The sequence below is a fragment of the Micropterus salmoides genome, unplaced genomic scaffold (assembly GCF_014851395.1).
Source record: "Micropterus salmoides isolate LMB-PRFRI ecotype aquatic unplaced genomic scaffold, ASM1485139v1 Ms_hic_scaffold_2, whole genome shotgun sequence".
NCBI classification, from domain to species: Eukaryota; Metazoa; Chordata; class Actinopteri; order Centrarchiformes; family Centrarchidae; genus Micropterus; species Micropterus salmoides.
The window spans coordinates 42,573,827-42,585,261 of NW_024041150.1; the positions used below are offsets into that span (position 1 = coordinate 42,573,827).

The 11,435-nt window shown below is 38.3% G+C and overlaps 1 protein-coding gene across 3 annotated transcripts in view; it reads left to right on the top strand.

The window, feature by feature from the left end:
- Nucleotides 1-3,430: 3,430 nt before the first annotated feature.
- The window catches only part of LOC119911628 (programmed cell death 1 ligand 1-like), a 30,107-nt gene continuing 22,102 nt past the window's right edge, over nucleotides 3,431-11,435 (top strand). The window contains exons 1-3 of one of the 3 annotated variants that reach the window (XR_005445927.1): nucleotides 3,431-3,559; nucleotides 8,616-8,957; nucleotides 9,123-9,661. Coding sequence is in view for 1 of the 3 variants with exons in the window: in XM_038730566.1 (XP_038586494.1) it covers nucleotides 6,861-6,909; nucleotides 8,616-8,957; nucleotides 9,123-9,175 (444 nt within the window). In the remaining 2 variants the exon portion in view is untranslated. Of the gene's footprint in view, nucleotides 3,560-3,591; nucleotides 3,609-6,818; nucleotides 6,910-8,615; nucleotides 8,958-9,122; nucleotides 9,662-11,435 lie in introns of those variants that run through there. The other 2 variants (XR_005445928.1, XM_038730566.1) reach the window with 2 other exon arrangements.

Below are 11,435 nucleotides of genomic sequence, written 5' to 3' on the forward strand. Positions count from 1 at the left end.
AAGACTATCTTGCCAAATTAAACGAGAATTTTCCACTTTGGTGGAACGCCAATTCCTCTCAAGTTTCCACGATATTTGCTTTAATTTGCGAGTTTCAGTATTATACCATGGAGCTAACCGTCTTTGTTTTAGTATTTTCTTTTTTAGAGGGGCTACAGAGTCGAGTGTCATTCGCAGCGAGCCTGCAGCACTATCAACAAGATGATCGATTTGGGAGGGACTGAAATTAGCATAGGAGTCCTCCGTTACTTTGTGACTAGATAATGTATTTAGAGCTGATGGAATCGCATCCTTAAATTTAGCTATAGCTCTATCAGACAGACATCTTGTATAGAAATTTTTGCCCAATGGCGAGTAGTTCAGCAATACAAACTCAAAAGTTATCAAACAGTGGTCGGACAAAGAGGGATTCTGTGGGAACACCACTAAATGTTCAATTTCAATACCATACACCAAAACAAGGTCGAGGGTGTGGTTAAAACAGTGAGTCGGTTTATGAACACTCTGAGAGAAGCCGATGGAATCTAACAGAGAGATAAACGCAGTACTGAAGCTGTCATTCTCAACATCCACATGAATATTAAAATCTCTCTCTCTTTGTCCGTTTTAAGGACTAAAGTTGACAAAAACTCTGCAAATTCAGATAAGAATTCAGAGTACGGGCCAGGTGCTCGGTACACTATAACAAAAAGAATTGGTTGCAGTGATTTCCAACTTGGGTGCGAAAGACTAAGAACAAGACTTTCAAATGAGTTATAGTTTAGTTTAGAGCTGATTATTAGGCTAGAGTCGAAGATAGCTGCAACTCCACCTCCTCGGCCTGTGCCTCGAGGAATGTGAGTATTAATATGACTGGGAGGGGTGGATTCATTTAGGCTAACATATTCTCCATCACCCAGCCAGGTTTCAGTAAGACCAAACAAATCAATATCATAATCTGATATTAGTTCATTTACTAGTACACCTTTAGAAGAGAGAGATCTGATGTTTAAGAGTCCACATTTAACTCTCCTATTCGTTTGCACTATTGCTCTTGTGGTTTTAATTTTTATGAGGTTTTTATGCACAGCTCCTCTTCTGTTTACCTTTTTAAATAATTTCGATGGTCGGGGGGCAGACACCGTCACTATAGGATTTTCACTAAGTAACTCCTGAAATGGAGGAGCAGAGAAGTGTGTTAGACTGCGACTCTGCGTGGGGTTTTGGGTGGGTAACTGCTGAAAAAGAAGGGCAGAGAAGTGTGTTAAACTGCGACTCTGCCTCCTGGTCTCAACTCTGGGTTGTCATGGATTTAGTTACAGTCGCTACCCAGAGAGGTTGAAAGGAGAAGTACGAATTATTCTCTTTCCAAAACCTAAAATAAATCCAGAAAAATGTATCTCTGGACTGTTCCTAACGCTTGCTAACTTCCTACTGAATGTAACGTTATTAAAGTCCTGCTGTTCTGCTTTTAATGATTGTAATAGTGAACAGAGACCTACCCCGCTGTACAGGAACAATGTTGATCCTTTTATGTTCTGACTCATTAACGCTACTGTCTCAGATAATGTTCAATATGAATATAAGTTAGATGTTTTAAATCTTTAGTCTACAGAGTGAGTGAAACTCAATTTAACCCTTTGTTCAGATGACATTTTGCTTCTCAGCAAATCATGTAGGCCTGTTTATAACCACTAAACATTACCCTCCAACTTCCCACTCACTCAAGCCAAATAGGCAAAAGGATTTCAAGGAAATAAGAGCAACTGTACGATCAATGGAGACAGAATTTTATGTACACAGCTATTACCACGTTGTATAAGATCTATTTTAACTGTACTCCCCATTGTATGAGTTTATAAAAGAGTTTATACATACAGTTTCCATTATTTTGGGTTGCTGACTGCAGTAAATTACAGGTTTACCTGGGATTTATAATTAGTGAATCTGTTTTTCTTTAGCAAATGATGCTCTTTAGTTTTACTTTAAAGTTGTATCGTCACCAGTTGGTCCAGCTCCTCTCATGTCTGTCTGAATTTAAAGAGACGTCACTGAGGGCTCTGATTGGCTGAATGTTGGGCTTTAATCTCAAAATTGAAGCAAAACAACAAGTCTTATAAACAGTGTGTGAATAAAATCCTGTAATGTCTCCACAGTTGTGACTAATTATTGAATGTTCCCATGATCTCAGGTGTGAAGAGGCCTTCTGTTTAAACAAAGATGTTCTCACTGTATCGTCCTGTGGAGTCCTTTTGAAATGTAATTACTTTTTCTCTCTGGATGTTTTTATTGTTTTTAGATGTGGTACGAGTGAAACGTGGAGATGACGTCACTCTGCCATGTCAGGCTGGTGAAGCCTCCATCAGAGCTGTAGAGTGGTCTAATTTGGTCTAAAGACAAATTGGCCCCAGAAACGGTTCAGACTAAATGCAATTCAAATATACACCGTTGGCCACTGATGGAAAAAGTACTACAATATTCTACTTAAGTAAACGTAAACTTGCTTAAACTGCACTCAGACACAAGAAAAAAGTAGATCAGTTAAAATCTGCTCTCAGTAAATGATGAAGATGTTATATGATAACGTCATGTGATTTGACTCTTAAATCAAAGACCAGCTTTCCAAAATAAAGTGCATTAACTTGTCAGTGTTCACAGTGGAACATTTATTTTCTATAGACGCACTCTGCAGCCTGTTCATCCCACTAATGATCAGTTATAAATATCCAACCAGCTTCCTCTGTAGCCTCGCTGGAATTAACCAGAAAAGAGACAAAACTCTGACGATCAAACAAAAATGTCTGACAGTAAATAAATCCATTTCATCTGTGAAAATTGCATTAAGGAAGCTGGTGATGGTTTTTTTAAAGCTTTGTGGAGTCAGCAAAGATTTATATGTTTGAAGCTAATGATATTAAAAGTATGTAAAATGTATATATTGTAAATATGTAAACTCTGACGAGTCTGGAAAATGTAGCCCTGTAGTCAAAGCACCTATCACAGAGTCGTGAGCAGCGTTTAAAAACCTACCTGACTTCTCTTTGTATCATTATAAAATCAGACTTCATATCAGTTATTTGTTGACTTTGGTATGATGATATGATTGCTGAAACACAAAGGTGATAGTCGCTTACAACTGTCAAGATGTTGGTGAGAAAATTCAGTCAGTCTGCTGGTTTTGGGTGTGTTGTGAATGATTTTGGTGGCATTTGATCCAAACCTGAGGAGAAGAGAAGATGTTGTTCATACTGTACAGCAAGAGACAGCTTCGCTGCTTGGATACCTAATGAAATCTGATAAAAACACGATCATTCACTTTCTGTCAACTAACTCTGTAGCTGAGAGATAAAAATGAAAACTTTTTCCTATAAAGATCACTTTAACTTCACCATCCCCCCACTCCTCAGTCTGAATCAGGAAGTAGTTGCAGTCGCTGCTGGTGGGTGGAAACTGACTAACATGGCTCCAATCAGCAAACAGGTTCTGGTATGAACCAGAGATGAGATTTTGTGAAATTGTCCCATCCCCCACTCGGTTTCAGTCTGACGCTGTGGTTTCCTCTGCAAGCTCTCTCTCAGGGGTGAGTACAAACTGAACAACAAGAAAACAGGCTTCTGCTTTTATTTCAGGTATATCTGAGGACAGAGGTGGACACTAACTAAGTACATTTACTCAAGTACTGTACTGAAGTATAAATTAGAGGTACTTCTACTCCACATCTGAGAGGGAATATTGTACTTTTATTTCACTACATTAATCTGGCAACTTTAGAGTATTAGTAACAGAGTATTTTTACAGTGAGGTATTAGTACGTTTACTTAAGTAAAGGATGTGAATACTTCATCCACCACTGTCTGAAGACGCCACTGAGGTTTATATTAAACACCAAGTTGAGAATTTAGATAAATTTACTGTTTCTGTCAGACTGAACTGAACTCAGCACATCTGCCGACAGATGCACATTAACTAGCTGTGACTGCCTGCTTTGTGTCTTAAACGTGGACACAATGTTGGACGACCTGAGGACGTGTTTGACTCGTGTATATTCTCAGTTCTGAGTGTGTCTGCTGTTTTCTGTTGGTCCTGTTGGAACAAGATAAAATCTTCCTGTTCCTTCAGTCAGAGATTGTCTCCTGAGTCTCCACTCGACTCTCATTTAGGAACTCATGTCTCTCAGAGGAGCCATCTTGATCACATTTCCTCCTCCTGATCAATAACTGCTGGATCAAGATACTCTGATCAAACTGTTTCAGGAAAACTTCTTTTCCTCTGGACTTTGTTGGAGTGAACCGTCTGATTCTAGTGTAGAAACCTCATCATTTATTTAAACCCAGTTTTAACCAGTTTTATTTCACACAACACCTTGTGTGAAATGTCCCCTTCTGCCGGCTGACTGGTTTTCTCTCAGAGTCGTGTTCATATCTTTTTGTGCAGTTTGTGTGAATAGAGTCAGAGTGACATAGAGGAGAAAAAGAGTTGTGTTTGCTGGTTGCAACTACAGAACCAAACAGAGAGGAAGTTCACTAGATGCTGTGAAAACAGACTGCAGAAAGAGGAAGCTGCTCTCAGCCTGAAATTCTGTTGAAGTTTGACATGTGACAATAAAACTGAAAAGACTCTCTTAGTTTGTGAAGTCTTTGTTACAGACGCTGAAGTTGAAGAAAATATCCATGGAACACTTATTAAATACTGATCTCGTTGACCTTCTTGTTTACGTGCAGACGGTTGTTTTAAAATAAAAGACTTTCATCATCTACTGCAGCTCCAACATTTAAAACATGTTGTCCGTCTGCAGCTGTTGGACTGTAGAGACGCACAACATTAAATAGATAACGTACATGCAGAGGTCTGAGGACCAGTAAACCAGCAGCTGGACGTCAGTGGTTGGACTGGTGTGAAGTAGTGATGGCAAGTTCGACTCTTTTGACAGACTCGTTCATTCAAATCTCGTTCAACCACAGAAATATGTTCCACTATGTGAAATCCACTACTCCGGCTAAATCCTTCCATTTTCACAATCTTTCCTGAGTAAACAGCCAGACCAGCCATATAAAGTCTTATGTATATAATTACAATCATTATCTCTGAAGTGCTCATTCATGCAGCAGCCTGACGTCCCTATCCATGAGTAAAATATGATCAGATTTGCAGTAAATAAGCTTGATACACTATATGAATAAACACACTCTTATTAAAATTCAACCAATTTAATAATAATCTGGATCAAGCCACTGAGTTCTTAAAGAACTCCAACAAAAAAATAAACACATGTAAACGCAGCAGTTTGGCAGGTCTGTGCGCAGAATGGGCCACATCAGAGAAACACACATGAGCACATCGCTCTCAAACACTGCAGGTTGTTCACCAGTCAGGAGCTGTGAAACAACAGCTCGGCTCTGTTGGTAAATAAAAAGGAAAAGTTACGTTGCGTTCTCTGGTGGACCTGGATCAGCTGTTAGCTGTTTACAGGGCTAACACTAACGTTGCTACGTGGCTGTGTTTTAATGTTTTAATGACCGGTTTGTTTTGGAGAGGAGACGACCTCTGAGGTAATTCGGCTCCAGGTAGAACCCTGTCAGGGCTCTGAAGTGGACCCACAACAACTCTCATCAGCTGTTAGCTGTAAACACTAGCAGGACTAAAGTTACAGTGCAGCTGTGTTAAAATTATTACTTAGCACAACATCACTGCGCTGTAATAACGTAATGCTTTATAAAATGTCACATAATTAACAAAATAGCTATGAAATGAACGAATCACTCACTGAGACAACCCGTTCCTCCCGAGTCATATACAGGATTAGGTCTTATGAACGAAACCTTCTTTGAACGACACAACACTAGCGTGAAGGTGTGAAGGTCGACCTCAGAGAAGAGTAGACGGCTTCTGGCTCTGCTGGAACTAGTCATCAAATAGAGAGCTTTTCAATGATTACATATATGCCTCTAAATGCGGCTAAATGATTCTTTTTACTCAAATATAACAGGCTCTCATAATCCAACCAAACTAATAAAATACAAGGAGTTTATTAATAAAAAGGATTACAACTTAAGACAACATGATGAAAATATAAATGAATTAATGACAAAATAAAATATTATAAATACCATACAATTATATATAAAGATTATGATAAAAAATACAAACAATTACCAATTAACCATCAAACCAAGACCCCGGCTGACGTGCTGCCCTGATGTTAGCTTGCTGTGTAGCGTTCAAGAATCTCCAGGCTTTGGTTGTGTTGCAGAGTAACACTAAGTTCATTTGTTTGACCGTGCAGGATGAAATGTCCATGTTTCCCAGTTTTCAATGTTAAAACCATGGACTCTAAAACAGTATGTCAAAGGTTTTGCCAACGAGCCCCAGCGGTCAAAAACCCTTTGTCCTTCTGGGCCAGAAACACCTGCTGACAACAGTTTGGATCCTATTTTTATTACGTTACGCCCAGGTGATAGCAGAGCAACACACAAGAAACAACTTCCAATCTCTGTTTTTGTGGATTATGGATTATTTTGTTTCCAGTCTTAATTGAAATATAACTGTTCATCAGTGTAAAAGTGGCAGTTGCTGTTTATTTCAGGACAATTTCATTTTCCTGTTTGATGTGTTGGAAGGTGTTCAGCTGAATAAATGTAAATTTATAATAGTATTTTTTTCTTTTTCTTTCTTATATTTATAAATAAGCTTATATATTTCCAACTCATCTTTGACCAACACTGCAGAACGCTGACGCTAAAGTTAAGTACAGTATTCCTGGGAAGGCTCTGACTCACCTTCATCTGCATAAAGTCATGAAGCAGTGCACACAGTTCAGAACACAGTTCAGTGCAGCACAGACAGTACAGTAACAGCAGCAGACGGACATCACCTCCTCTCCCATGGATAAGTTTGTGTTCCTGTTGGTCCTTGTGTCTCCAGCAGCTTCTGGTAAAGACAGGCTTTTATTGTGAGCAGATTGATGTAGGCAGGAAAGTGAACAGCTAATGTCAGCTTGTTAGCAGCTAGGAGTCAATTGTTTTGCGTGACTCAAATTCTTTGTCTGATTTCACCCCTGCTTTAGACTTTGGAGGCATCTTCCCTCGGTCAGGTAGTTTAATATTTAGAGACTAAAGAGTATCACATATTGTAATTTCTATCAAATAATTATGCAAATGTTTTCAAAGGCATTCATTTACATAGTTCTTACATCTCTCTAACCATTTTCTTAGCAGAGTTTGTTTGGGACAGTTGATTGACTTTCCTAAATCATGTTCCACTCAAACAGAGTGTTATAATCAGTTATAAAATAATGTCATCTTGTTCTAGAAAATGTTTATGTGTTTTGTGATGAATAACTTAATGTGGATTTTAGCAGATCAAATAGTCCTGATTGAGATTGATGGTGATAAATGGTGATTAACAGTCAAAAGATAATATCACCTTGTTTGCAGCAGCGAGTTACTGTAATTTCTGTGGGATTTTAATGTAACCACGTGAGAAAATTATCTGATCACTTTAATCTCACTAATGCGTCCGGCTCTTGATTTGTTTTCGTCTCTGCTTGTTGAATGGTCGGTCGAACTGAATGTTTCCTAAGTGAGTGAAATGTCATGAAGTAGCATATTTAAGTGGCAGCTAAGAAAATGTACTTAATTTCTTTCTTATTTTCCTTTTCTTTATTGAATCTTAAGTGCATAAAATTAAGAGGTTCAAAATACAATCTTTTACATTCAGTGGCTTGTCATAAAATTATATAAGTTTACCTGACTTTTGTAAACCTTACTTTTTTATCAAGCATTGAGTTTGTTACTGTACTTATCTTCCTAATGTTTTTTTAAAGCCTAGAATAAGTGCAGTCGGATTCTCTGAGCAACACTGTCATCTTTTCCAAAGTCCTTATGAGTTCAGCTGCACATCTTTCCTTGACTGTGTGAGGTTTTTCATGTAGGTCAAGAAAAAGTGGTTAGGAAAGGACATTTGTTTGACTTTTCAACCGCAGCAAGGACTTTATTTATTTTCTGTGGCAGCAAACACAACATACAGCCGTTCATTAACTGTTATGCTGCAACCTGAGCTCATCTCTCCAAAGTGAATCAGCAAGTATTTTGGATTTAATGAAGTTAAACATGAGGTCATGAAGTGAAATCAAAGAACTGACTCTTTCTATATGACAGGAAGTGAAAAAGTGCTGATTACAGTGAAGGACTACATGGGATTTATAATTAGTGAATCTCTGTGTAAAGAAGATGTACTTTAATGTTATCACAAATTGAAAAACTGTTGCGACTCATGTCTAAATTTAAAGAGATGTCATGAAGGGCTCTGATTGGCTGCGTGAATGTTGAAGCTATAGCTCACGACAGGCCATGTTGTAAACTTATTAGTTAAGGGGCGTTGATGTCCTGATGTAGCGATAACCTAAAAAACATCTGCCCAACTGTTGAAGCAGCTTCATGTTTTACAACAAGTCTTATAAACAGTGTGTGAATAAAATCCTGTAACGTCTCCACAGCTGTGACTAATTATTGAATGTTCCCATGATCTCAGGTGTGAAGAGGCCTTCTGTTTAAACAAAGATGTTCTCACTGTATCGTCCTGTGGTGTCCTTTTGAAATGTAATTACTTTTCTCTCTGGATGTTTTTATTGTTTTTAGATGTGATACGAGTGAAACCTGGAGATAATGTCACTCTGTCATGTCAGGCTGGTGAAGCCTCCATCAGAGCTGTAGAGTGGAGCAGACCTGACCTGGAGCCAGACTACGTCGTCTTTCACAGAGATGGACTCTCAGATCCAACCCACCAGCATCCATCCTTTAAGGACCGGGTGCAGCTGGTGGACAGAGAGCTGAAGGACGGAGACGTGTCTTTAATTCTGAAGAATGTGAGCAGCAACGACGCTGGAACATACGAGTGTCGAGTTGCAACAGGAGGTTCAAGACGTAAGAGAGCCATTATTGAGACTGAGCCAATCAGAATCATCCAGCTGGAGGTTTCAGGTGAGTTTGTGGAGGTCAGTGTGTCTGTGTGCCATGTTGTAGCTGCAGTTTATTCCATGTTGATTCTGAGAGTCAAACATGAGGAATATAGAAGATATAGAAGAGTAAATGGAGGCTGTTCCACTGTTCACTCATTTCCTGACTAATATGCACTTTGATCTTCAGGGTCCAACAGCGGAGACGTCGAGGAGGGAAACCAAATCAACAAAAACCCCACAGAAGGAAACTACAGGATTTACTACGGATCTGTAGCAGGTTTTGTTCTGGTTTGTTTAGTTATCGTCATCATTGTCGTCTGGAAATATAGAAGACCCAGGGAGAGCCTGGTTATTTGAGGCAGTGTGGAAGTTGAGGGGTCTGACGGGTCAGACTGACTGCAATTCAAACACACACCTTTAGCCAGGGATGGATAAGTACTACAATATTCTACTTAACTAAAGGTAAATACCAGCTTCAGGCTCCAAAATAAAGTGCATTAACATGTCAGTGTTCACAGTGGAACATTTATTTTCTATAGACGCACTCTGCAGCCTGTTCATCCCACTAATGATCAGTTATAAATATCCAACCAGCTTCCTCTGTAGCTTCGCTGGAATTAACCAGAAAAGAGACAAAACTCTGACGATCAAACAAAAATGTCTGACAGTAAATAAAAGAGCTGTGGACACTGCAGCAGGTGCAACACGCTTCATTAAGCTACATTTAATAAGCTGCAACTTAAACAGCAGAATAAAGCATCAATAAGGCAGCACAGAGATCTAGAGACAATATAAACTCCACAGCAGCTGCTGCAGATACAAATACTGAGGTACAAGTAAAATATCAGATATTTTAAAAACAATCAGACTATAAAAGTACTTTGTTACAGTAAGGAGAGTAAATGTAGCTGGTTGCTTGCAGCCTCAGCACTGATGTATCACAGGGAGCTTCATGAACAGATTAATGCTAATGCTGCTAATGTGGTGACTTTCTCTGTGTTGCAGCATGTATTGAAACATGTTGATGTTATATTATACCAACAGATTATGCCAAAAGTGAGGGTCAGAAAGACAGAGGTCTCATTCAGCCAGATGTTTTCATGCACATTTTGGAATTACGTATAAAACGGCTGGATAGAAACATGACTATTTTTGCATTATTTTGAGAATTTATTTATGTTGTGAATATTCATTTTCATATTGTTGAAGAAATGTTTTATAATGGATTGACATTGACAATAAAAAACATTTTGAACAAGTATACAGTTGGGTTACTTGACACTTGAAGAAACTGTAAATAGATAATAAATAAAATGTAAATGTGATTTATACATTTTTTGCAAAGATAAAGGACAAAATACATTTGCAGTTACACATTTACAAGGTCATAGTCGTTTAGACGTATATTTAATAAGAACAAGGGAAACACAAAAAAATCTAGTTGTGTTACTCATTGATGAAGTGCCTCATAATGGTCCTAGAACATTAATTTTCCATCCCTGACACATTTTGAAACAGTCATAAAACCTATTTACAGGTAGACACACATTGTGTGATGGTGATGATGATTATTATGATTCTCCCAAACCAGGGGATTGCCACAGTGACACAGTGTCATTATTAGTTTCAGAAAGCTGTCACAAGGTTTTGAAAACAATAAGGTTCCAAAATGGGTTTTAATTTGGGTCACAAATCCAGGAGTTTCCAATGACCACAGTACTAAATTCTTTTGGTTCTAGCAGGCTAGTGCCATTCACAGATTATACATTTTAGTGTTTTGATTTTGAATTGCTAGGCAGACACAGTTTTACTAATTCAATGACTTGAAGCAGGATTCTGTCCAGCTCTTCTTTTGTTTCAGACTAAAGCTAAATATTTCTATCTTTCTATTATATATATAACACACACACACACACATATATATATTTATATATGTATATATATACATAATGTACAAAAGTGGAGGAAGAGTGTTTCAACTGCTGTTGAACTCAGAGCTGATAAGGAGTCTTTCACTTTAAAAAGGAAACAGGATGTTTCTACAGAAAAACCACATTAATTTCACATGTGTAAAATCACATGTGGAACACATGTTCTTTGCACATGTGTAAGGTAATTTACACATGGGAAACATGTGGTTTTGGAACATTGACATGGTGTAATGTGTGAACCCCATGTATATTCCCATGTGAATCCCATATGGTTACATGTGAAACCCATGGGATTACATGTGAAACCCATGGGATTACATGTGAAACTTGTGTAAACCATAGAAAGACCCATGTGAAACCATGGGATTACATGTGAAATTTGTGTAAATTCTGATGTTAAAACCATAGAAATACCCATGTGAAACCCATGGGATTACATGTGAAATCCATGTAAACTCTCATGTGAAAACAACAGAAACCCAGGTGAAACCTATGGGATACATGTGAAGCCTTGTGAATCCCACGTGAAACCTATGGGATTACATGTGAAACATATGTAAACCTAGAAC